General features: G+C 42.0%; 1 protein-coding gene across 1 annotated transcript; it reads right to left on the bottom strand.

Moving 5' to 3' along the window:
* Positions 1–848: 848 nt before the first annotated feature.
* Positions 849–27,130, bottom strand: baiap3 (BAI1 associated protein 3). The gene is made up of 34 exons (XM_029507826.1): positions 27,010–27,130; positions 18,865–19,007; positions 13,703–13,790; positions 13,326–13,409; positions 13,025–13,132; positions 12,668–12,727; positions 11,652–11,718; positions 10,913–11,126; positions 10,735–10,779; positions 10,207–10,284; positions 9,479–9,584; positions 9,284–9,391; positions 9,094–9,186; positions 8,693–8,796; positions 8,484–8,601; positions 8,185–8,309; positions 7,133–7,223; positions 6,139–6,195; positions 5,954–6,051; positions 5,742–5,793; positions 5,505–5,656; positions 5,243–5,366; positions 4,756–4,896; positions 4,513–4,608; positions 4,027–4,242; positions 3,669–3,737; positions 3,296–3,375; positions 2,731–2,839; positions 2,212–2,283; positions 2,032–2,115; positions 1,686–1,806; positions 1,478–1,601; positions 1,173–1,378; positions 849–983 (listed from the first exon to the last, which is right to left on the bottom strand). The coding sequence occupies exons 2-34, from the start codon at positions 18,996–18,998 to the stop codon at positions 880–882; spliced, it is 3,528 nt and encodes a 1,175-aa protein (XP_029363686.1). The 5' UTR covers positions 18,999–19,007; positions 27,010–27,130; the 3' UTR covers positions 849–879.
* Positions 27,131–27,970: the final 840 nt, after the last annotated feature.

Raw genomic sequence — 27,970 nt, forward strand, 5'->3', positions numbered from 1 at the left:
GTCACATATATTTATGGAAAGGTATTCACTCACTGGTCTCACACAGAAAGAAAGTTATTTGGAAAAAAAAAAATAAACAACTGGTCTTTCCACCACAAAGATAGCACCGCCTTTGGCCTCTTCGGTGACCCATCATGAGCTTCGCGGAGAGCGATACTGAAAAGCCCCAATGAACCAGAGCGGTGCCTCAGGGGAGCATCAGGGGAGCGTCAGGCGTCCCCGCTGCTGATCGGTCTGACGGGCCTTAAATCACCAAAGCTGTGTGTTGTTTCTCAGTGATTTCCTTTTACACCCAGCTGTTAGGTGGTAAGTGGATATATGATTTTTGAAAACTAACGTCAACTCGCATCCTAAATAACCTTTCACGAGTTTCATCTCCACAATGTTGGCGAAGAATGGGAACAGTCTCGATACCTGTTTAAACTCCCCTCCGACCAATGAGCATGTCTGAGGTATAGATTTAGACTTTGACTGAATACATTTAGATATGTGAGCTACTTCCACAAAATAGTTCTTAAATGTTAAATCTATCATATCAAAGCTCATACAACAAAGAGAACATTACCTCATTACAAAAAATATAGACTAGTAACATTTAGGATCAACTATCCATTAAACTCTAAAATACATTTTAAGTGAGACAGCATAGAGTTGCACAGTGACAGGATGTTCATCTCCCAGTTGGAAAACGGTGGTAAGCTCCAGTGTTTTCCTTTTTTTTTCTCTCTCTTTTCATTTTGGTATAATTACTGAACGATCAATAACATTGGAGAGGAAAAAAAAAAAAATAATTCAAATATTGTAAACATCATACCGGTACAAAAGCACATGTCGCAAGACGTGGTCAGAAAACGGCGATATAGGCAGCGCGGACAGCTTTTACTCCTCCTCCATTGACTTCTCAATCTCCTTCAGCCTGCGGACAAACTCCTGAGCCTCCCTGTCTCCGATGCGAGCATCCAGCATCCTCATGATCGGCTTCTCTGGAGGGGAGAGCAAACAGATGACAGTATTACCCACGTTTGACACAAATATCTCCAGATTGGATGGCTTTTCATGTGGTATTGGAAAAGTAATTGGAAACCCAGATCTGGTCTCTCAGGAAACCAATATTATGTTTGAGTTGGGGAAATAAAAATAAAGACACTGATACAGCTCGGGGCTACATGTACCGCTGGGTTTACTGCGAGACAGGTGCAGAATGACTGGCTGGACGCTCTTGCCGGCCGCGGAGGCGTTTGGTCTCCCCGGCCAGCAGAAGTCGCTGAGAGGAGCCACGGCTTCACCGGCGAAGTCGTTGGTGGAGAGCCAGTCATAGTCCATCACAGTGAAGGTCAAACAGGCAAACCTGTGTCGGTAATGTTCAGGACTGACGTGGCTGGAAGGACACGAGGACCAAAGGGTTCAGACTCAGGGAGCGTACGGATATACAGGCTGAGGGAGAAGGAGAGGGGGGAAAAAAAAAAAATCTACTCACAAGTAAAAGAGCTCGTCAAACACTGGATGCAGGGTCTTCAGCTTGACTTGTGTGCGTTGACTCTTGGCCATTGGGAAGAGGTGATGAGGGCAGAGCTCTACTATGACAAACGGATCACTGAGTCCTGAGGACGACAACAGAAGTGTGTAAAAATCTCGACTTTGAAACCTTCACTTGCATTTCAGTCAGGCCTTTTCCACAGCTTTACCATTGGCATCCAGTGCGATGATATCGGCGGCGTGCAGGATCTCCACTGTCAGTCTCTGCTCGGGGGCATCGTAGTAGCACTTCACACTGATCCGACCATATCGGGTGTGTTTCAGCGTTTTCTGCAACATTGAGTGCACCTTTGTGTATTTTTCTTTTCCCCCCACAACAGAGACACTTTAATATTGTGAAGAACAAATACTTTGTGTTTTATATGCATCCATTCTTTGCATCAACTGAAAATATCCTGGTTAATAAAGGAGCTGAAGCGACAGACGGCAATCAATACTTCAGTTGTTTGCTCTGAGGCACAAATGAGATGGTCAGCCGGGGGAGCTGAGACACACCTGCTGGGAAATCTTCTCCAGATAGTACTGTTCAATCAGCTCAAAGGAGGAACACTTATTCAGCCTGAGCTCCTCGTCCAGGCTCTAAAGCAGCATGAGGGCGGTCAGAAAAAGGAGACAGATAAACAACACCGAGGTTGGAAGGACAGATTGAAAAGGAGGATTGAAAAACGTCGATACCTTGTAGTCTCCAGTCTTCATGTCTTCCAGGGAAAGCCCCACTCCCTTAGCTTGGAAGAACTGCAGCAAAGTCTAAAGCACACACAAAAAGAACGAAAGAAAGAAGGAAAAAATTCACATCTCTGATTTGATGTTGTTCACACAAACAGCATGAAACCTGTGGTAGGAGGGAAACATGATATCTGCCAAAAGCTCGTGCCATGACTTCTCATGCAAATCTGTCGCGTCCTCTCCCAGCTGGTTAAATTGGCATTGGAATATACAGCTTCCCCCACATCATCATTCATGAGGGGACTCACTTTGGCAATGAACTACTATTTAGTGGCTTTATAAATATCTGATATATGCAAATGGTTGCACGACAGCAAGCAGACAGAGCTAATTAAAGGCTGATGATGACAGCAGTGATGATAATCTTCACAGAGATGACAAGAGTCTTCCTGAGACTTTGAAAGACATGCGTCGGGAAACAGCAACAAAGAGAAAAATATCGCGAGAGAAGATTCGCCGAGCGCTGACCTCCACTGTGTACTGGAAGCGGTTGTAGAACTCCACCTGAGCGCCGCTGTTTTCTGTGACCGTGTCCAGGATCATCCGGAGGAGCAGCTCCCACAAGCTCTGCAGAGCTCTACGAGGCAGCAGACCTGAATTAAACCCCTGAACCCTCACTGATAATAAGCTGTCTGACTGTTAGAGCTCAGATTCATTTTCTTTACTCAATGCTTTCAAACTGATGAGTCAACAGTGAGGAGGATTATGCCTCCTGACTGACTGATCGAATCATTTACATCTTTATGTCTGGTTTTTTTTTTCATTATTATTCTACCTAGATGTTTTCACACACGACACATCAGTTTGATACAGTCTGATGTGTCACAATGTTCATCTGCTTTATGTGACTGTTTCATTTATGAAGGAAAGACTCTACAGACTTTTATAATTAGCAGCACTGACTCACCAGATGGGACAGAGCAGGTCGTCAAAATTTTAACTAAGAGCAGTTATGCTAATTAAAGCTCATTGTCCCTGTAGTGCAGAAAAATAAATGAAGTCCCATTTATAATGAGGAGAGGTGAGATTTTACCTCGTCAGGTTCTCCTTCACCAGATTTTCAGTGAGGATGACCATAGTGTCTTGTAGGTACTTCATGAGAGGTGACACGGCCTGAACGATCGACACATAAACAGACATTGCACGTAGTGCAAGAACAAAACTCTCACAAAGAGTGAATGCTGTGAAAGAAGAAAGAGCAAAAAAAAAAAAAAAACAACCTAACCTTCTTCAATTCTGCATTTTTTTGTTGATTTAGTAAATCAAAAATATACAATTCAAATAAAAAATCCTTGCCAATTCTTTTGCTATCTACTTGTTATGCTATGTACTTTCTTTGTCTTTATATTTTTGGATTCAAATAAAACAAAAATCCCCCAAAATCCTGAATCCCGTTGAGAACTTACATCGTCGTTGTTGATGGAGTCTGGAGACAGGCTAATGTGCTGGATGTACCGCCGCAGCTCGGGCAGCATCTGCACAGACAGAAGCTCTCACATGTGTGTCCCAGTGCTATCCACTGATACAGACAGCATTCTGGGGTTCAAACATTTATCTAGAAATCTGCGGGCGGGTGACATTTCCCCAAAGATAACAGTGCATTTATTAATGGGCATGCATTTGATTTTATTTTTCTCTAAATTGTGCAATCTTATTATGCACTCAAAAAAAAAAAAAAAACCAAAATATTACTGCTCACCCATCAATGTTTTTACATGACATTAATGGACAAACTGCATATATGCCCCTCAGCGTGTGATTCACCTTGTCTGTGAGCAGCGCAATGAGACGTTTGGCTTCTCTCTGCAGGTCCAGGTCCATGTTGAAGAGCTGCCCATTGAGAGCCTTGTAAACCTGCTCCTTCCCCTCCACCCCACACGACTCCTCCATGGCTCGCTCCACAGCTTGCCAGTCCAGGTCGTGGGGCAGGTGACTCAGGAAAAGGCGCACATGCTCTGTGTTGTTCAGGGCAATGCAGAACTAGCAGGAAGTGAGGAGGAGGAGCCCGAGAGGAGAAACAGAGGGTGGAGGTGGAGAGACAAAGAAGGAAAAGAAGCAGGGCTACAGAAAAGTGGAGGGATGTGTGAGTATAAATGGAGGATGAGTACAGGCACCAATTTTTTTTTTTTTTTTTTTTTTTGGATTGTAAACATATATGACCTCCTGCTGAGCCCCTGGAGTTGCATTGGCTGACATTTACTTTCCACGTCATGGTACACCCTCCCCCGGTTGTCTTGCTACAGGCGTTACCTGCACTGTGAAGCTCTTGTGGTCTCGACCCAGCTGGTTCCTCTCAATCTTGCGCGTTATCATCTCTGAGTAGCACACAGCCTCACTGCAGAAATTCTGAGAAAAAAACCCCCACAAAAAACAGTTATTACAGGAAAATGATTGGCTTCTAATACTGCCATAATCCTCCATTAACCCCGATGATGTGTGTGTATATGGAGGACACAAGTGCTCGAGTGTGACAACACTGGAAGTGGCACTCACGTCTGTCAGACGGGTGACAAAGATGAAGGCCCCCGCAGAGTCTGGCCAGGCCAGCTGGAGCCAGATCTCTCGTACCTGGCTGAAGCAGGATGTCACTTCCACCGCCGAAGAGCTGTGTTTGGCCAACTGCACCGGCACCAGCTGCTCACAAAACACATCAACCACAAAGGCAACATCTTTTTCAAGGCTGAGCAATCGGAATGGTAAAAAAAAAAAAAAAAAAAAAAAGACAGACTTTTTAAAAGTCCTATCTATTTAGCATTTAATAAGGACTACATAAACAATTAATCACTGATGAGCCGTGATCATGAAATTTGCTTTGTATCAACGACAGAGATCAACTCAAAGATATAATCCTTAAATCATACCTTTTAGTGGATTCAGATGCATTGACGGTGAGAGTTTTATGAGTTCGTGACCTGGACACTTAAAATAATTAAAAACCCCTTTAAAACATCTGACCTCCATCATTTTCTTCACTGCTCACCTTGTCCGTCTCCACGGCTTTACGGATCCGGTCACAGGATCTGTCATGAACGATCTGCAGCCACTTATGAATCGAGGACTTGAACCAGTTATGAAAGCCAGTCAAGGCCAACATTTTGGCGTCTCTATGGGAAAAGAGCTCATATTAAACACACTCCAGGCTGAAGAAAAAGTTGAATTTCCATCTTCTTGTTGCCATTTCGAATAAATACCCAACAGCCAGAGACTTTTTAAGCTTGTAAAAAACAGAGCTAAGAACTAACTTAAGTGGAAGAAACTCCCGGAAGCCTTTGAGGATTTTCAAGGACACAAAGAGCTCAAAGATGGTCTCTCCCATTGTCTGGGTCAGTCTGGAGCTTTCCTGCTCCAGACTCCCACACACCCGCTCCATCGCTACGTTCACATCATCCGCTACCTGGAGGATGAAAGGAAATCATCTCTGTGCTGTCAATGTCAGCAACAACAATACAGAACGGCTCTTCACATTTTCAAAGACGCACCTGTTTCTCCAGCTGCCTGTAAGAAATGCTGAAGAAATCTACTTTCACAGCGCTGCGAGAACAAAAACAAAAGGATGAAATAAATCAGGCCAACAATGCAGATCTGTGTTCCTTTGTCGGGTACCACAACATTTATCCTTAACGTCTTTTTGTTTTTTCCCCTGATCGTTTCCTCTAAGAGCCGCTGCATGTCTGGCACTCCTGATATTCACCTGTAGAAGAGTTTGTTGTAGATGTTCTGGGCTCTCTGTACGTCTGCACACACAGCATCCACCACCTGAATCAGCTTCTTCAGCTGCTCCTCCAGAGTCTACATCACCGACACACAACCAACATCCTGAGTTTCCCTCAGTTCTTCAGACACAGTCTGCTTAAGACTCAGTGAGTATAAACTTACCCCCTCCTCTGGTTTGTATTGCGCAATTAAACTCTCGTACCACTCTGACGATCCTTTCTGTTGAAGTAATTACACTCATTAAAGCAGTAAATGGTTAATCATATAACTATGACACCTCAACACCTACGAATATACACCTCATCTTCATTTACCGTGAAGTTGAGCAGAAGAAATGGGGAAAAAAAAGAGCAATCAATTAAAAGAAATATAAATACAAATAAAAACACAATCAACAATTTATAAACAGAAGTGAAAGGTTTAGAGATTATGGATCAGAAATGACCAAGACCTGCCACCAAATTCATTTTAAAAGAGTTTTATAGTCAGCTCACCGACAGAAAAAGCTGTAAGTTGCTCTTAGGGGAAGCTGAACTCATTTAGGCTTTATGTAATGGAAACATGGAACAACATGGAAGTAATGCACGATGGCTGCTTGCCAAAAAGAACTTTGTATATAAACTAATGCATAATCTAATCACAGCTGTCCGAGCAAGGAGACTATCCAGCCCTCTTATACAGGACACAACAGTGATGAGACAGCATCAAGGAGCTTTACAGTCGCAGCCTCAGAGATGTCAACATAACCTGATGATAAACTGATGAGCTTCTTATTTTACAGTGTTATGAGACACAGAATTTATTCCTAATTTCTTTTGCCTTTGTGTAATCTCCAATTATCCTCTGAATTGCGGCGAAAATCTGAAAATAATCGGACCCAAGGATCAGCTATGTTGATTCTTAAATTTCTGCAGAAAGGATTAAAGCAGCTTTTCTCTCTGAAGGGGCGAGCGGACGGACAGAGTCGCACATGGCAGAGCTCGGCCGGAGGAACTGAAAAGCTGTGAAGGACCTGGAGCAGTTAGTGTCCGTCATACAATCTAATCAAAAAAATAAAAGTCTTGAGATAGTGACTGCAACAAACTACACAGGATGCCTTCAAGCTATCTTCCAGGAAGCAAACAGTTTGGTCACTCGGTTGCCTTCCAGCTGTTACCTTGACAGCAGTGGTGATGTCCAAATGCAGCTCGTTTCGAAGAGGGCATACAGTCTTAAAAGCCCGCATGTTCTGCATGTAGCCGATCCCCCTGACACACACAGACAGGAAGTAAGTTACAATCAAGACTACTTTCAGCTTCCATAAATCACACTCGCACACTGAGCTCCAAATTTTTTATCCATTTCAATGTATGTAGTTATGTTAGTATGAAAACTATGAGGAGAATGTGTGTGTATTTCTGAGAAGTAGAAAATCTCCCTTCTTACAAAAAAAAAAAAAAAAAAGGGAGAGTCAGACACACCAGCATGAACTTTGATAATCGCTGATTTTACTCACATACACAATCAGTTTTTACCGTCCTAAGACTTTGAGCCAAAGCAGGATATCTCGATAAACACCACAAAAACAAACACTTCCTCATGACTTCATGAACACCTGAGCTTTTGGTGGTTTTATATTTCCCGCTGGCCAACACATTGTCGCTGGCAATGTGTCCGGAAAACTGATGGGTGGATTTCCCATGAAATTCACAGCGGATATTCATGTCCTCAGAGGATGAATGCTTATGATTTTGGTGAGTTCTCCAGTCTAAAAGTTCTGCATCTTCTATATCTGTTTCTAAATCTATAATCCTCAATCTGATGCAATGAAAGAGCAGTAATCCTGTCAGATTCCCGTGACTGCATGGCGAAAATACCAGCGTGTATGACTTTACTAGTGGAACTGAGGAATAGTATGATATGTAGAATAACATGCTAGATGCTACTCATCATAAATATGTATATTATATTGTTGCTTTTGACGACAATGTGTTCAGCTTTTATCGGGGAAAAGTTGTAGCCACAGCAAATTTCAAATATCCATTCTTATATGAATAATGAAAAATGAGAAGATATCGCTGATTGAGTAAGGAGAGCTCTGTGCTTTCTCCACAGAGTATGACTGGTTGTTGCCTCTCCGCATCTGTCGGGGCGAGAGGCCGCACGCGTTCCCATTACGGCGCCACGGGGCGAGTGCGTTGACGTGATGTGATGGCAGTGTGACTTTACCTCAGCATGAGCTCGTAGCGTGTAATGGCAGCGGCGCTGGTGCAGGGGAAAACCTGACGCATGTTCTTCATCAGGCACAGGCAGTGATCTGTGTACAGCCTGAAGCTGTCTGACAGCTGCCTCTCCTGGACACAGGAAGGGGCCCTCAGTTATAGCTTCAAGTACACTGGCTGTGAGACATTTTTGGCCGAACCAAAAACCTCGATGAATGTCAGTGAGGTAGTTGAACTAATGAGGTGACTGTTTCCAGATGATGAAAGGTTCTTTCCTACCGGGAAGCCTGACGGCAGAGAACCTACCAGTTCGCCCCTCACAGTTGGGGGGTCCCACTCTGCATCGATGGTCCTCAGGAGGCGCAGCAGCAGGGAGTAGCACACCCTCTGGGTCCGATGGTGGCTGCTGTAGCACTGCCAGCGACTGTGTCAGAAAACGCAACACAAACCTTTTACCTGATGCCAAAAGCTTCCGCGTTTGAGTCGGGCCACTTTGGTCCTACATTTATACTCACATAATGGCCTGCTGAAGAGGCGAGAGATCGGTTTGCACAGCGTGGTGAGTAAGCACAGTCCATGCTGCAGGACAAACCTGCCCGTTCCAGTTGTAAGGTTCTCTCTAGAAATATATTTGGAAGGTAAGCATGTCGTTTCAATTTGACTATGACAGAAGAATATGTTTGTGCTCATCGAAAATTTAATGAGCACTATAAATATCGCTATGAATCAACGAGCTAGTCGCTTTCTGTCCTTTCAAAACACCTCAGTCAAGTAGTGCAGCATACAGGTCATTCTGTCCTGAATGCTGGAATCAGGCCGCCAATGAGGTATGATCTGATCATCACTAAAGCTAAACCCAGCAGCACACAAACAACACGTCTTCATTCTAAAGGTGAATAATCTGGAGGAGACTCACCTTGACGTGAGCATGTTCATACTCCACAATCTGACTCAGCATCTTTTGGTGAATGGAGACATTTGAGTCTTTCTTCGACAAAGTTGTGTCTCTCTGCAGGTAAAAAAAAAAAAAAAAAAAAAAAAAGTCAATAAAAACAACAAAACAAGTTTCATTTCCTCGTCATCCACACCAAAAATGTAAGACACACCAGGCTGGTGAAGAGCTTCAGTATCAGGTGACATTCTCCCTGAACTTTGGACGCACTGGACCGAGGCTCCAGCTTGAACCAGGTGTCGTATCCGATGACGGGAATCTCCTGCAAGAAGGACACCAGCCTCATTCCTGCAGTAATCAGTTCACTCCCTTCAGTTTGAAGACACGCTGAGTTTTTTTGTTAACTCACATTCAGGGGGATGTTGATGCATCCCAGGAAGTCATCTGCGTTTTCCTCAGAGCCTGATGAGGCAGATCCATTGGCGCGCACTGACTTTGCGATTTGCTTGAAATACCTGAAACACCAAAAACAGAGCGCTGCACACTGGCCGAGTTATACTGTGAGAGACAATTCAGAAGTTATTATTTTTATCTGATAGCTTTATGTGCCGTAACTTAACGTCAAAGTGGGTTTCAATTCCTCATGAGAGTTGGATATTAGTCGGGTTCTTTTGTTACAAAGGAAATTGCCCACTTTCCACTACATGATCCTTCTGTTCCTCGGCTATGATTGCCATTGCCGGGTTTTCATTTTCATTAGACATGCCTGCCATTTATCAGTTTCTCCGTGATCCCACTGTACTCTCTTTGTGTGCACACAGCTTTATTGGTATTGAGGTTACTTGTATGTCAGTCCGCATCTTTAAGGTGAAAGGGACAAAAAAAAAAGAAAGAAACTATCCACAAAATTAATATGCAGTCAAGTGTCAGTGATTTTCAATAAGCGTGGAGAAGCCTGGCCTTTTCAGTCCTGGTGTGCAACGTCTTAATTTAGATGGAATCAACCGTTGGACCTTTTTCATAAATCCATTGCCAACTATGACAATGTCCAAATCTGAATTTCTTACAGAAGATGCATTTGAGACATTTTAATAATTGGCATTCCCTCCAAGGATCACGTTATGGTGTGTCTTCTACCTGCCCATTCCTCGAAGTCCACTGACTTCATTGAGCTTTTTGCAGGCCTCAGCGACAGACACGTCATCATCATGATCCCTAAAGACCAAAAGGAAAAGTCAGGGGTCGTTATTGCCTCTCATTTCCTCCGGGAGCAGCTTTCATGATCTTTGCACAACAATAAACTGAGGTGAGAAGATCGACCATCGAGGCCCGTTGTCATTTATCTGCTCCACTTTTACTGGAGACGAGTTCACTCCTCACAGAGCTTTTTACCACAGGAAGGATAAGTTTTGACTCTCAAGTGAATCTGTCATGCAACAAGAGTCAAATCAGTTATGAAGCTAAAGCTGAATATTTTCAGGGACATGATGGATAAAACTGGAATCAACAGTGCAATATTTTTTTCATCCAGCTCGAAGAAAAAAATCTCTTCTATTTGGCTCGATTTATTAGATAGTCACTGCAAACCTTTCTTATTTATTTTTTGCACAACATTGTGAATATACCGTCTGGCTTTGAAAGGAATTCAATGTGCACCAATCCTACCATATGTCCAGATGTAAAAGGTCGTTGTGGACATCATCTATTTCACTGTGGAAGAAAAACAGCAAACAGAAAGCCGCAAAAATCACAAATGACATCATCACTGTTTTTTTAATATCTAAATCATTTAGGGAGATGAGAAGTAACTTTGTGAGTCTACTCAACACTCTGCTGCACTCACAACACAAAGTGCTCATCCCACACCGGGTTGAGGGTCTCCGGTTTGACCTCGGTCACGTGGATACACCGGGCAGGCAACACCTCTTTGGTGCTGGAACGTTTCTCCAGTTTCTCCTTCCTCTTCCTGAAGCTGAACTTTCTCTCCTTCTTCTCCTCCATCTCTCGGGGACTCTGTCCTACCAGGATTCCCAGCATGCAGTAGGGGTCGCTGTACCCTGACAGCCCCCGGGGCGACACACAGAGAAAAAGGTTATCACACTGTGAAATTCTTTTTTTTATTTCCCCGGTGATGCTGTCGCAGCAGAGAGAGGAAGCGAGTCGGTGCTGTGTTTTGGTAAAGTGCTCGTCAGGGACTGATTGTGGTTAAAGGAAGCACCAAAAACCTGCTGACAGGAAGTCACGGAAGTCAATCAAGCGGGAGTAATTGTTGTATTAATGATGTGCTTAATGTGTGGTCGGCCATATTAAACAAGTGTCATCTTATTATAGAAGGAGAGGATGACACGCAATCCCAACTGAGAGTCTGTTTTTTTTTTATGCACACCATAAAAATTGATGTGCAATTTGTAATTCTGTCTATGATGCACTGTGTTATTACTGTGCAGGCCTCACTTGTTTAAAGCAGCTTTCTTCACAGCACAGGATCGGCTGAGAGGAGCAGAATCACTCGATAATGCACCGAGTGCCATTTGAAAGCTTTCAATTAGTCCTTGGGGATAAAATGACTTGCACTATCTCACCGTTCGCATCCTTGGCCATCAGACTCTTCGCCTTCATAACAGAAACTCTCAAGGAAAATCCGGCTCGCTGCGGGGAAAGAAAGAAACTGTATGATTGTCATGCACTGAGAGCATTCCAATGAACATTGATAAGTCGAGTCTGTCTACTGACAAGAATGTAAGAATGTCAGAGGCAGAAAAACTGTAGAAAACAGTTACATGGCCACACGTTTTCACTCGGATCATTTTAAAGCATTCAAAGCATCATTTTAGAAGTAAAGGAACAGCTATCTCTATTTTTCATCACAACTGATTTCAATTTATTTCACTGAAAGACCTTTAATAAAGTTTACTTGAGTGCTGTTAATCTATCAGTCTGTCACACTTCTGTCACCAATAAAACAGAAATTTAATATTGAATTGATTTAATCATTTAAGATTTAAGATAAACAGAAATGAATCACGAGTTTCCTCAGATTAATCGCTGTGGTGAATTCGGAGCACAATATTTGTCAGCAGCACGTACGTAGTCCGCAATAAACCATCACGCACGTTATCACCTTCAACATATGTGCTAAAAGCAAATAAAGTTATCAGTGAGTGCATCCCTGCATCGGCACGACATGTCTCTTCGCTTGAGTCTAGACAGCCGCATGTCTGAGGAGATGAGAGTACGACAAGAGGACCGCGTTATTATGTGTCTCTGTGCCAGGCTCATTGTTCACATCCAGTAACACGACAATGTGAAGTGTTCTCTCTAGCCAGCTGCTTAAACTTCACATTTATACACAGCACTATGGAGTAATGGACCCTAAGCAGAAGAAAGGTCAAAGACAATATACATGAATTTCAAAACACAGCATAACAGACGATGAAAAGAATAGAAAAGAAAAACAAAACAAAACTGGGAACGAAACTGCTGAATATTAAGAGCAAATTAAATGTATGATGTCCAACATACATAGAATCTGTGCAGTTACTGAAAACTCGTGAGCAGTTCTGATTATAGATGTACAGTCAGGTACATCGTTTCTCACCTTGGATTCTTGAACTTTCTGAAGAATGATGTCATGCTCCTCCTCACCCATATCAAACACCTTGGAGAGATAGGCAAAGATGAAATGATAACACCATGGAAACACTGCTTTCATCACACAATTCAAACTGAAATTCAGAAAGACTGAGCTTTGATGTTTAATCGGGTTCGAGCCGCCAGCTTCCGCTCCGATTTTTTACTGCCTGTTTAATAAATAAGACGGAGGCTCCGGATCAGTGTTACTGATAGATGTTTACTGGAGTTCAAGAAACTGTTTTGTGTTGTGTTGTGTGGTGTCCGTGTTCAGTAGATGGATAAAGCAGTCGGTAGTGGGAGCGAAGGAAAGGTAGGTAGGTACCTTCAGCAGGTATGCAAACAGCTCTTCATCACTTTTCACATGCTCTGATGAAGGCACTCCAACCCTGTTGACCACCGTGTACACAGCCTCCTCATAAAGCAGGTCCAGCTACACGAAAACACACTCCACTTAATAACAACCTTTCATAAATAAAAGCTCATGCTTTTTTGCTCTGCTGTGCATCAGAAGTAAGGATTAAAAAAAAAAGAAAGAATAGGACTGGCTTCTGTTATTGTGGCTTTTACACATTCAATCCCCCGCTGAAATACGATGAAAAACAGACCAAGCTGGGCCGACGCACCTCCGTCCTGCTGATCCTGTAGGGAATAAAGGCCTGGTCCACATGCTCTTGGGGCGGCGGCACAGTGCAGGCCCCTCGTTGGCACTGTGAGGGGACAAAAGCAGTTTAGTCATCGCATGAGCTTGTGTTGAATGAAAACAGAAGGGAGGAGGAGATCCATCATGAAGGAGTAGCCGTTTCCACTGCCTGCCGCTGATGGATCTGCTCAGACCTTTTTACTGAAGTGCAGCTACTGCAACAGAAAGAAATCCTCTTCAACAAGCATTTCTGTTTTCTTTATGATCACTGTTAACACGAAAAATCTGTGTTTTGAAAGGCAAATCACTGTTGATGGGAGGAATATGAACACAAAGGCCTGTGGTGGGGGGGGGGGTTACCTCAGCCTGGGCAGCCCGCAGCATGTTCTCCTGTTTCTGCAGGATGGTATTCATATGCTCAAAGAACTCCACGCTCTCCTCTGAAATCCTGCCAAGAAGAGGGAGCTGAGCTGATTGACAATCCATCTCTAAAAATAGAGATGAGACACTTGGAAAAGCTGTTAATTAACAAGAAAAAAAAACAAAACAAAACAAAACGTGAGAGTGAGAAATGTGCGTGGTACTCATCAGAATATTTCTGGGTGGTATTTAAAGGCACTGGTGGGATCTCACTGCATCCTGTTTGAGGACAAACTACCGGACACCACTGCCTGCAGATCCGCCGAACACCGCCGGCAAAAGGTGGACCAAAGCTGTCTGTGATCTCTGCGTGAACCAAAGTTAATCTACGATGATGAGCAGAGCTGTGTGCGAAATGCAAACCATGTTTTTTTTTTCCTTTCCTCCAGGTGCCAGTGAATCCCCGGACTCCTGCTGGGCCGCAGTTGTCATGGTGATAAAGGCACATTCAGGGAGGGAGCATCTTGGCGAACATCTTGGGAATTCCGCCCCCCATCACCACCATCACCCCCACCTTCGACAGACCCAGATCCCAAATCTCTCTCCTCCCAGCCACGGGCAGCAGCTCTGACGTGAAGTACAGCCAATCCATTGGGATGCTGTTCACCCCCCCAACACACACACACCCCCATCTCATCTGTCAGCCCTCCACACTCAGGCATGTGGCAGCCAAACCCATCAGCCAACCACCGGCTCTCACCGGGGCGGGAGAGCGGATGACAAAACCCCGAGGTATCGATGAAGACTAATGGCAGCCATGCTGGGAGAGCTGGTCGGGTTTCCGCTGGCATCAAACGCAGGATTTAATCAAATCTGCTGAATCCATTCCAGCCAAAAAATAGAACATAATTACACGTTAACATTTATTTTTTTTTCCCCCATTTGTTGAGTAGCAGAAGAACCAATGAATCTACCGTGTAAGGTTATTTTCAATATTCGTTAATCTGTGGATTAGTCCGGATTTATGAATTGACTAATTGTTCAAAATGCAGATCGCAATTTCACAACTTCGAAGCTGATATCGTTCAGATTGCTGTTGCAGTCAGACAGACACATTCAAGGGAACCAGGAGATGTTCCCATCAATGAAGCTTCAGCTTGTGCCACAGTGACAGGGCTTTTATTTTTCAGCCTCGACGCTGTGAGTTGATTTTGCTAAAGGTCATTAAAAAAAAAAAGAAAAAGAAAAAGAAAAATGGAGTTGTTATGCTTGAAACCACAATCTGTCAACGCGTCCACAAACAAACCCTGCTCCTCTAAGAGAGAGCAGAGGCTCAGCTTTTTTGGAGCTTGTGTGTTTTTTTGCTTTAATAAAAACACATTTACTTCAAATAAGCTCTCATTTGGTCGCTTTACTTGCATTAAGAGATGTTCAATACTCTCCACATCCACCCTCAGCCATCCAGGGCATTCTTCCATCTACAAATCGGTCCCAGCTTCTGTCACTCAAACAGCTTGAGGATTTTGTCCAGACAGCCTGGGCTGTTTGGTTTTGGAGCTTTGGGCAGACGTGTTCATGAGAAAAGACATAAAACCTCAATGATGCAAATCCACTTAATGTTGATTTGATGCGCCTCGTGTTATATTTTAAACTCTTCCTCTCCCTCTTTGACACACACACACACACACACACACACACACACACACACACAAGCACAATAACAAACTGATTTGATGTTGCTAGGAAACAGCTTCCTTTTCTACTCTCATTTTATTCTAATTCATTCTCAGAATTCATTCAAACACGTCAATTACGTTTCCCTGCCCGGTGCCTAAATCAAGAGAAAAAAGATTTAGAAAAACATGAACGGCGTGAACTTCTTCCAAACAGAGGAGTGAAAGGCGAAGGAGGCCCCTCACTTCACCACTTCAGTATTAAAGATCAGTGCACACAGTAATTAAGACAATCTGATGTCTGTATGCATTCCAATAAAATAAGGTCACTTTTTTAAATTTGTCATGTTGTCAGTGTGTGATAGATATCAGCCTGCAGCTCCTATCACAACTGTGTTGTCCATGACAAGAGGGCCCCCACCACCACCACCACCACCTGACCTTATTACTACAAACATCACAGTTTGTTCCTCTCAAACTGCACATCTGATTAAGAAAAACGGCTTGCAGATAGAATCTCAGACAGACAGACTGAACGGTGGCCTGGTGTCAGATTATCTCCAACATGGGTTCTCACGGCTCTGACTCCTTCACCGTGTGAGCTCACTCCTTTTTTTTTTTTTTTTTTTTCTTTTTTCTTTTTAAAGGGGGCAAGAAAAGGGCAAATCTAATGCAAATCTCACACAGGTCTTCCATCTTAGATAAATGTATAAGACGTGAAAATCAATCTGAGTTATTGCTGGGCTAAAAGAAAGGAACTTGATGAAGTTCCTCCGGGCTCAGGGTTTGGATGGATAAGGCAGTTTATGTTCTATGCCTTTCTTATTGTCAACAAATTTCAGACAGAGAAGAGAGAAGTTTAAATGTTTCCATCTTTGTGCTCACTTCAAGCTGTAGAAAACACATCTGGGTTAAACTTTAGGGGGCATGTTCTTCCATTATAGTTAATGTGGTCATTGAATCCTGAGTAAAACAACTAGCAGCTAAATGCAAAGTATTTTCTTTAAATAATATTTTATTGGATTACTTCAGATGTAACTGCCCTTCTTTGCATGACTTGGTTTTCCCACTTCCCACCTCTTCTTACTTATTTTTGTTTGAGTAAAGGTGGTTCCAAACTACAGTCCAAGTATTTCAGAAGGTCTGTGGCAGAGCAGCTCAAATCTACATGGCCTCATTTGCAAATGCTCAATTAAAGTGAGAGGAGGGCGCAGGCGGGCGAGCAGCAGTCTGAATGGCTAACAAAGATCAACAGCCTGCCTCTAATGACGAACGCTCAGGGTATGTGCATGGCTGAGGCTCAAGTGCGAGCGCGGTGGCACCAGGGGAGCTGGCATGGGAAATGAGACAAAGGGTGAGATCCTGACAGTTTGAATCCCTCTTTAATGAATAACACAAACAGGGTCCTATTGTTGGGAAAAAAAAAAAAATCCAATTAAGTATTAATAATGCAGCATAAATAAATATTGGTGAAAAAAGAGGTCCTGTGTTGGTGTAGAATCGACCTTTTAAATCCAAAATATATACGTGTTCAAGCATCTGAACATCTGAGGCGGTCTCCCATGTTAAAAATAGAAATGTTCGTCAAGTTCACATTGTGGCAGTGGCCTGTTTAGGTTGCTATAGAAACCTCAGATTCCTACTATTACTTTTGGCTTTAGATAAAGCTTCAATACAAAAGAGAAATGAAATATATATATATATATATATATATATATGTGTGTGGCTTTACCTGTGCCTGGAAAAACTCCTGCAAAACTTTTAACAGAAAAAAAAAAAAAAAAAAAAAGGGTGAAGAATCAGGCAAGATCCAGATCAGTGTACAAAAATCCACCAAAGTCCTGTTTATTCCACCATGCTTTTAGGAAAACAGTGCTGTCAAGCGAAGGGTGACACACAAGTCAAGACATTACTCAATATTGTAAAGGAAAAGGAAGAAGCAGAACAGACAATAAAAAAAAAAACAAAAAAAAAAGAACAAAAATTGCTAATAAAAATACATTCAGTACATGAAGCATATACACAAATTTACATTACATATACTCACATAAATGTGTGGATACATACATACATAGAAGTCATTTAACATATGCACATCAACAGAACTACAAATACATACAGGCCAATATACAGTATGTATACTACATTTACAAAACAAAAAAATTAAAAAAATAAATCAAAAACAACTTGACACAAAACAAATCGGCCAAGAGACAGACACATAAATGATAAAACAACAAGTTCACTGTGCTATTTATAAAAATTCAAAACATCAATGTGCCAATCTCACTGACGTGTGATGTCTGAAAGCAACATCTGTTTTAAAGCACAACTGTGAACATTTATCCATTTGTGAAACATAAATTGGAGAATTATTATTCATACAATTCGTGGAAGAGGAATCACAGCTGAGATCTATTTTAGTGTCTTGATGGGACATCTGGAAGACGCTGACTAGGTCTGAGTCTCTCCTTTTATTGATTATTTGCTTAATCACTTGACTCATAAAATGGCAGTCTTTTTTTTTTTAAAGATAAACTTTGACAGCTTTAATTCAGGGTTTCATCATATTCAATATTATGGACAGTTTTCTGAAGTTGGATTTTCACATACAAAATATAAGTTACTGGTTTCTTTGGTTCTTCCGGCTGCACATTTTTATTTGTTTGGTTTCTGTGTGAGTTACTGGAAGACGTGCACACTAATGTGACACAAATACATGAGAAAACATAAACATGTAAGATGATTTGTTCCGCTGATGTCTCACCACATAGGCCTCTGTATCTGTTATTCAAACAGCTGTGTGCTGGACCACGCTGCTTGCTCCCATGTTGAAAGAGACTTTTGGACACGCGAATCATGCGGCGCAAACTGCTAAACCAGAAATCAGCATTTGTAATCCCGGCTCAGAACCTGACTGTGCATGTAATAGTGTGGTTGATGTGTCCTCTGGGGGGGGTTGGGGGGCATAGCCTCCTTGCAAAAAGTCCCTGCTGTGAAATAAACGCCTACCACATTAAAACACAGCGTTGACAAGAAATTATGACCTGTGGCTTTGGTTAGATGGTCGGTGCAAAATAAATGAATATCGAGCGAGAATTATTGCTTGTGGGCTCTTGCTTCCTTTTTGGAAAGGCTCTTTTCATATTTCTGAGCTGCGCTGACTGCAATTCAATTTCCTTAAAAGGAATATCCTTATTGAGGCCATTACTCGTCCTCAACAACAACAATAAAAAAAAAATTAAAAAAAAAAATAAAAAAAATAAAAAAAAGTAAATGTCAAAAGAGCGAGTGGAAAAAAGTTCAGGCCGCACGCTTCATCAGGTGAATCATGAGCTACAGCAAAGTGGGCAGTGGGCCTCAAATGTCCTCAGAATTCACTGAAAACCTTCACAATAACAGGAAATCAGTCACGGGTCTGACCCTGTAAAGAGCAACTGACCAACTGATGGGCGGGCTCCTTTAATGAACAATAAAGCAGCGACTCACCTGCGAGGTAAGGGGCCAGGACAGTGTGTGAGGGGGCTGCTGGGGCTGGGCGGCGGTTCCCTCCGGCTCCTCAGCGACTGGCTCCTCTGCACTTGCCGCAGCACACTGCTCTTAAGGTCCAGCAGCGTCGTCATGATGTCTCACTGCCAGAGTAGAGACGAAAGAGCAAATTATCAGGACTCGCCCTGCAAGACCCCGATAGGCGTCGTTTGTGCGAAGCAGTCAATCACAAGTGCTGTTCTAGAAAGGTGAGGCGAAATGTTTCCTTTAATCAGATTCCCCCCTGTCCACTCTTACTCTTAACACAATTATAGCTCTTCTCGGCAGAAGGTGTATTCTATCTTAGTCCAGTCATTTCATAGTCACTTGACCTTTTTTTTTTTTTTTTTCCTGCCACGCGTCGTGCAAAATATGTAAATGAAAACACCTTGCTGAGCTGCGAGCCATAAGAGCAGTACAGTTGAAATGTCACCGAAACACAATAAAAACAAAAAAAGAGGAAAAATGGCTAAACTGGAGCTTTGATTTGATATGTTGCGTTAATCTTAGAGCTAAAGCCTCTGCAGAGCTTTGCCCAGAATATGTTGGAAAAATAGTTCAAACGTTATGAAAACAAATTATAAAAAGAAGAGTCTCAAATTCCAATGGCCAGATTTAGCTGGGAAGTTTACAGAGACTCTACAAATGAAGAGAGGCCCAGGTGGTTTGTAAGACAAAAGCAAAGTAATCCATTTGATTAGACTTTTTTCAGTTCTGTAACTACATCACTTAATTTGGTCATGTCCATTTTCACCATCTGAGTGCATTTATTGCAAAGATTGCAGTGTTTTGCTGACTATTAGTATCATTTACTGCCATTGTGAGGCTGATGAAGCACAAGAGCTCCTGGCTGGTTCCTGGAAACCGTGGTTTATGGCCTTTAATCATGGCGCTGGCTGGACATTCATTTTTGGGAATGAAAGGCTGGCGCGCTTTGCTCAGCGACACACCAAAAAGGTGCTGAAGCTGCCAACTGGCCAAACGACGACACACACTACATCGATGTCCACCATGAGGTGGAGGAGAGGCGTAGCTCGATTACTTATTTCTGATCTAATCTTAATCTCTTTTCATCTGAGAAGAATAATAATACAACAATTAACTGAAGAAACACTCTTCAGAAATTAGCTTATTCAATTTCTTGGCTGGAGCTGGAAGAGAAACAGGCCTCCACTTTAATGCGTGAACAGTTTACCTTAGTTTAGCAAAAGCGTGTTTTCACAGTAAATCCTCAATTTGCATACAGATTTAACGAAGAGGATGTGAACAGTTGAACTTTAGACAGGCAGAATGTTGTCTTTAGTTACCTTTGGACAAATCTAGGGCCAGTTGTTTCCTGTCCAAAAGCAAAACAGGGTTTTTTTTTTGTTTTTTTTTTTTTGTATGTTTAGAAAAGTGAAAAGAGAAAGAAATTGAGCAGACTATAAGAAATACATTAGACATAATACAATTCCTGTCTTGCAAATGTTAATATATGGCAACTTTTCATTTGATAAGGTTTAATGGGGTCTCTATCTGAGCATTTGCGGAGGAAAGTCTAATTTTGTTGAGTGTGACTGTGAAATGTGAATTTAGAAAAATGAGCCCATCTGACGACCCCAGAGGAATCGGCACTGTGTTGCTAAGCGATTCACTGAGACCGAGCGGTTCTTTCTCTGAGCCACTTCGCCCAAGAAGAGAGCTCTCACTTTGGCTTCATAGTGTCTTTAACAATAACTGAATTATATGAACTCATAACCATATTGTGCTCCAACAGAGCTCTAAACAGAAGAAAGCCAAAGAATGAAATAACCTGAAATTATTCAATGAAACGACATTTTCTGAAATGATCAAAAGGCAAAAAAAAAAAAAAAGCAAAAAAAAAAAAAAAAAAGCAAATCAAGTTTGTTCCCATTAACCATAATGACAGACAAAACATACATTTTAGAGGATTTAATGGAAATAAATTTCATTCAGATATTCGTAGGTCCTCATCACTTTTTTTTTTTTTTTTTTTTTTTTTTTTTAAATCAGCAGTCAGCCAGTGAACTGTATTATATCTCTGCAGCAGATGCACTTTATCAGAAGTCAATCCCTTCAGTCTTGACAGAAGGTTGGCGTCTATAAATACACAAGTTTCAATATTGAAGTCCGTGACTAAACTCTCAGAGGAACGCAAAATATGTTTATTACCTGCCATGTTTCCTTTAAGTGCAACATAACATTTCAAAGACCGAGGTGCTTAGTTTTGACTTCAGGATTAATTTCAAGCAAATAAAAAAGGTCATTAATTACAAGTGACAGAGAGGAGGATGCTCGCACGTCTGCCTGGCAACTGAGGGGACAATGCAGGCTCAAAGAGTCTCTTCAACAGCATCCAATCAGTTTTGTCGCTGCTTATTCAATTTACTGTATTATATGAGAATAACTCCACCTGTATGACTGAGCAAAGAAGGAGGACACAGACCAGTCAAAAAAATAAAATAAAATAATAAAAAGATAATGAGGACTGGAAGTGTGATTGATGGAGAAGTTGTTTTAGAGGACAGTGAGACAGAATCAGACAATCCTTTCAATAGTTGACAGCCAATGTCTGCACATCTGGGTGGTAAAGAAGCGATGAGCCCACAGGCCGGGAGCTCGGTGTGACTTTTAACCAGGAAGAAGCACAATAGTCTTTTAAACAAGGCTGCTGAAGGTCGTCTGTTATAAATCCGAATAAAAGAAACATATTGGCTGTTGCAGTTTACAGCTTCAGGGGAAATGAACTGAGAGCAGCATGCAGTCGTCCTTGCAGTCGAGTTGCATCACCAGCTGAGCCGAAGGACAGAACACTATCGATCCGGGAGGCTGACATCTGTTACATCTGGAGTATCCACACTTCACTCATTTAGACTCAAGTGCTGATACTCCTTCACCATCAGATATCATCAGAGTGTCATTTCCAACACGTCTCCAGTGAGGAACTGTTAGAGTTTACATTTTTATTTCAGTGATTTCCTTTATTTTCCAAAACGACACACATAAGGTGTCACTACTATTTTCAACTCAACGCTGTGAAACATGAAATATTCAGCTATGACAATATTCACGTATTACTTTAGTTTAACGGTGACTAACTTAGATTCATCAGTGGGCAATCAGGACTTATTCCTGGTTCACTTGACAGGATGTTGTGGCACTTTGTATGGCGCATAGATTAGCTGTGCTGTGCTAATAAGCTGCCGTTACCGGCCCCCTAATTCTGACGTGTTGCATTCTGACAGAATGTGAGAGCTGTTTTGATAGCATGTGCGTGCCGACGTGTTTTTGATGGAAGACTTCAATATCGACTTTCATTGTGTGACTAATGCCTCCAATTTCACACAGGTTGCGACCCTGCCAACTCGTATTAAGAGCACTGAGACGGGCCCTCATCCATCAGGGAGCACAAATGGCTTCAGAGCATAGGTCAGGGGTGTTAGTAACTGTATGATCAATGATCGTGTGGACGTACGAACTCACCGTGATCTTGGGAGTTTACTAAAGGAATTCTAGAGATGCGTAAAGGAATCCGACAGATATTGTCAGTCACAGACACTTCAATCCTGACATGTTTAATAAAAGATAAACACCAAGTTCAATAGTCGGACAACTGAACAATTTATCGCATTCCTCTTCTGCCTTTGCATTATTCATGAACATTATGAGGAAAAAATTGTTTTAAAGTCTGCAGCTAAAAGATGAAGACTAATGGCTCACAATTTCTGGATGATAAAAAACATATTTGATAGCGAACTATGAAAACATGTTGCCATCAAATCAAATCATCTGACAGCCTCGCCATCATACGCTTCCATAATGAACAGATTCAAAAATGAACTGTGGTTGCATAAAGTGGGGAAAGCTTCAGCGACAGAAAGTACATGTGGAACCAGTTAAACTGCACTTTGGGAAAAATATTGCGGATAAATCTGAGTCAATAACGGCACATTTTTCAGCTGATGGCCTCGGCCGTTTAGATGCTAAAACACCTGAAAACATCAAAAAAAAAGGGGTGAGGTACAAGCACAGAGCTGCTCTTTTTTCTCCACAGTTACTGTAATGACAGTCACAGCTTGATTACATGAAGGAAATTATGGTTAATTGGTTTACAACAAGTAGTTCCCAGGAGCGGCTAAGTAGCCAACCTGTTGGCCGAGTCCAACCTGTTGCTGGAGAATATGTACTAAGAAGAGAAAAACTTAGAAATTATGAGAAAGACATGTTTCTATACAGAACGCCACCTTTTACAAACCTACACTGAACATATCTTCAATGCAAAAAGTTTCAAAGTATAAGTCAGATGCAGAAGATCTGATGTAACGATGTGAAACATTTCTCTCCCAACACAAGCTGCCCACAATGAGCCGAGTTCCTTCGAAGGTTTCGACCGGTTCAAATGGAGCTTTAAAGCATTAAAATATGTGTTAAAGAAAAAAATGACTACGTGTTTTATTGTTGTTGTTTTCAGTCGGGGTCAACAAATCACAAAGGTTTATTTAAACACTTTCCCCATTACTGTTTTATTTTGCATTGATTCTCTGGATTTGACGTCACGTTCCAGTCCCTGGAAATCCAAATTTCCTGTTTTTTTCTGGTTGAGCGCTGCTTCAAAGCAGCACTGATGTGCTTTTCGTCACTGAACATCGGAGGACAGAGCTCTGTGAGGTGATCGCATTCCTGTTTCGCTGAGTGACATCAGTTTAACAGTGTTTTGCACTCTCCAAGTCAGCTTTACACAGCCAAGCCTCTGAGATATTTGAAGCATAAACAAGAAAAATGCCATCTAACTTCAAAGTATGCTGGGGGGGGGGGAAAAAAAAAAAAAACAAAAAACCCTGCTCAGCCATCACATTGTATCCACAACAGGCAGGGAGGCAAATACAGACTGTTGACAGCTAACAGGCACAGCAGAGCAGCTGTCTCCCAGGTGAACTCATTTCAATTACAGGAGTGTTTTCTCCCAACTGGATTTCACTGCGCCTCAGTCGTCAACCCCATGGTGACAAAACGGGTCGACGTGCCAGCGTCGGTGGGCCGCCGGCTGCCAAGGAAACAACGTCAAAGCCAAGCAAATGCCTTTTTCACTATATTGGTGTCGAAGTCGCGCCAGGGGAAATACTGGCTCGCCGGTGTCTCTCTCCTGCGAGAGCCGATGAGCCCGGCAGCCAAAGGCGCCTTGCTGATAGGGATGGAGTGTCTCTATGGTAACAGCAGAGGGAAAGGAGCGAGTTGATGCAGGTAAATGGAATTCGAGGCTGGGAAAAAAAAAAAAAAAAAAAAAAAAGACCCTTGATGTTATAATGTGTTCACCTTAATGCAGCCAAACATGGAGAGCATTATCTTAATGTACACAATTCATAGTGAAGTAACAATCACAGAAGGTCAATCTGGGCACTTGCACAACAGTGACAGAGACCATCCATAAAACATCTGATATGCGTGTGCGTACAAAACATTTCCTCACCTACACATCACAGTCTGCCGGTGCTGGTCACTGTTTACACAGACAGTGTCAGTCGGTTCAACTACTGTTGTTTTTTCTCGTGTCTTTCCTTTCTCCAAATTAAACGACAGGCAAAAGGCAGACAGATAACGTAGCTGATCGATGAAGCAACAAGGTTTCCTGTGTGTTTTGCAGCCGCTGGCCCATTAGCAGCTTCAGGCAGACTTTGGATTATACTTTGTGCATTGTTCAGAAACACACCTCTAGTCTCAAAAAGTCTTTAGTCTTTTTGTGTTGCCAAGCTCTTTCCCAGGTGTCTGTTTGATCGTGAAAGCTTCATCATTTAGAATCTCTTTGGGTGTTTCAAAGGGGTTTGGTACAGAGAGAGAGCAAGCAATGTGGGGAGATTATGCTTTTCCACGTTATCTCACAATCAGTATAATTGGGAGCATGCATTTAATTCATTAAATTCCTCCCAAGTCTCCCAAATGAAAGGGAAATATTAACCTTTTATGATGACATTCATGGTTTAAGTAATTGGATCAAATGCGCATTCTGACCTCCAGCTTAATATACCCATGTCAGCCTGAGGACATACACATTCAAATCATAAATCTAAATAGATTACACTGTAGTGTCACTATTGATAAAATCCATCGCCTTTAAGACACAACCAAATGCCTCGTCAGTGGCCATCAATGTTATTCTGAGACTGGCCCTTTGGGGCAGATGGGTTAAATGGATCACACCACTCCTCCACCACTGCTTCTGCCAAAGCTTCAACAAGCTTTCCGGTGGACTGGATGTATGAAAGTACACACATCAACATGACTCCATGCACCTGTAGATAACAAATAATCTATAATCCCGGACAATGCAGCCCAGTGCATCGAGTCATTTACTCCCAAAAGCTACAGGCTTTGTGTTGTCAAGGCACATAAAAGGCACTTTGGCTTGGAAATTGATTGCCGGAGAAAATCCCAGGAATTGACCGTTCACAAGCTTTTGTTGAGGGCGTCTGCACCACAGCCAAGTGGCGGAACTTTAAACAATGGCACAAATCCTCGCTCATTATGCTGCAGATAATGCATCCTTTGTCACCCTGAAAACACTCACTCCAGCTGTCAGAAATAACGAGTCTTTATGCAGAGGGAATAATGCCACCTCCATAGTTTACGCAACAACAACAATCTGAATTTACAAGACGCTTTGCTACAGCACAAGTGATGCTCTGAAGACGTACAATTGCTCACACATGCTATAATTAATGGTGTACTTCCAAACAAAAACAACTCAACACTTTATTTGTGCAGCATTACCATAACCTTTTCATGATGCCTCCTTGACTCTATGGCAAGTGGGAAAACATTGTGTGAGCTGCTTTCTTTGTCACAAACAGGCTTCTGCCTAATGACCAGCGATCCACCGTAGAATAATAAAAAGAAATTATTAATTAATGACTCAGAATGATTAGTCTACAGTGGCGCTGCAACCTCCACCCGGCGGCCGCTGCGAACGCACCAAGGGTAGTTTATGTTTTGTTCCGAACAAGCCAACCACAGCTCTGAGTATGTTTTCTTTATTGCTCCTTTTAATCTGCTGCACATGTAATCACTGTAATTATTAAAAGCACAGGTAAATTACCACCTAGCCATCATTGTGTGTGTGTGTGTGTGTGTGTGTGTGGTTCTGAGATGAGACTAAGGTGCATGTTTGTGTGTGAGGACAGAGGAAGAAAGGGAGCATCTCCGCAGCACAAGACTGATTTGAGTATAAAGCTCAGCACATAGTGTGTCAGTGACTGGAAAAGGCGAAACGGAAAACTTCCTTCAGTGTGGCATCAATCAGAATAAAACAGTCTCATCCAAGTCAGCGCAGTCAAGACGTCTCCAAGCTCACGAGTTAAGACGGCACATCTTCAGTCTCAACTTTGTGCTTTATCATTATCAGATGCGATGCTGTCATGTCACATCTGTGTGTCTGTGTTTTGATTCATGATGGGCATGGGGCGTTGTTAGGTTTGGAAATATGCACAGTAATTGGCAATATAACAAAAAAACAACAACAACAAAAAAAAAGGGATTTGGAGGAGACAAACAAAACAAACAAACAAATGTGCATTTTAGAACTTGTACTACTAGAAAAGCCCCACAGCACTCATCCACCTGAGTTTCAGCAAAACCTACATGATGCATTGGAGCATTTCTCTGAAATGGACTTCCAAATGATGTGACATTCTGGTCTGTCTGCATCTGGTCTCACTCCGAGGCAAACAAAGCTGCTAAACATCACCTTCAAGGTGTTTCTGACGGAACACAAAGACAGATATCATTGTAGGATTTGACCGTTTCCTTCAACCAAAAAGTGATGAAAACCTCCTTCATCACGCCAAAAACAGCTTCATTCCCACACTGAGAATCAACACAACTTTAAACTCCAGCAAAAAAAAAGACCAAATTCTTATAACTATGATAAATTCTCATCAACAGGTGCCAATTAATCAGCCTTTAATGAAACAGCATGAGTCACAACACCTGCTGCCTTTTTGCGTGTGTGTGCTTTAATTCCTCTGAACTACAAAAGTGATTCAAATGTTTATTTACATTTTTTTTTTGTTGTGCGTTGCGAAAGGATGAAATAACCAAGAAAAGGCAGCTCACCTGTGTTGTGTTGCCGACAGTTTTCCTCAGTGAGATGTTTTTGCTGCTGCGTGTATTTCGGAGTTGTGCCGGATCGGGTCTGTCTCTGCAGCAGGAAGCGGCTTTTCTTCTGGAAACGTGACGCAATCAACTTATGCGTTAAACAACGTTTGTCCAATTTTTTTTTTATTTTATTTTATTTTCTTTTCTTTTTTTTGTGACAGTCGACAGACACAGAAGCTTTATTTATTTATTAACTTATTTGTTTATTTGTTTGGTCCCCTCGAAATGCCTTCCCCGTGCTCACGCGCCGCCGATTGCTCGCCTCTAATATGGTCATAGGAAGTGCGGCGGTGACTTTACTGACCTCGACCGCTGTCGGAAATTTCGCCATCAAAAGTTCAAGAACGGCTCGAAAAAAAACCTCCTGCTGTAAAAAATGATGGCTTGGAAAGTGAAGAGGTGAAGATGATTAGCTGTGTAAATAATTGATTGTTAAAGCCAAAATTTATTGTTCCACCCTGAAATAGCCCCGTTAACCTGAAACCAGCAGACCAGATAAATTTATTTATTTTATTTATCTTTCATTATTGCAGGAGTCACAAGATAACTCTTTTTTTTTTTACATTGACATTGTGTGAAATTTAAAAGTAAATTTTAAAGTTCCATTAAAATAGTACTGGTATAACAGCAAACAATCAAATAAAATGGAAATTATTATTTTTTAAATGAATGAGACGTGTCAACATTGCATAAAATCTGGACCAAAACTTCAGACAAAGCTCTTCTCGTTACATGCATTAAAGAAGCAAATGCAAACATAAAACAATGCTTTAAAAAATGCAATTGAATGGTGGACTTTTGAAGGTGCATTTTGTTTTTGTGGCTTTACTTTTGCCTCTGTGACGTGACATGAATTTCATCTCATGTTGTAGAATTAGGCCACTTCCGGCCAAATAGACTCGAATATAAGGAAAAGTTG

Source organism: Echeneis naucrates, chromosome 8 (assembly GCF_900963305.1).
Source record: "Echeneis naucrates chromosome 8, fEcheNa1.1, whole genome shotgun sequence".
Lineage (NCBI taxonomy): Eukaryota > Metazoa > Chordata > Actinopteri > Carangiformes > Echeneidae > Echeneis > Echeneis naucrates.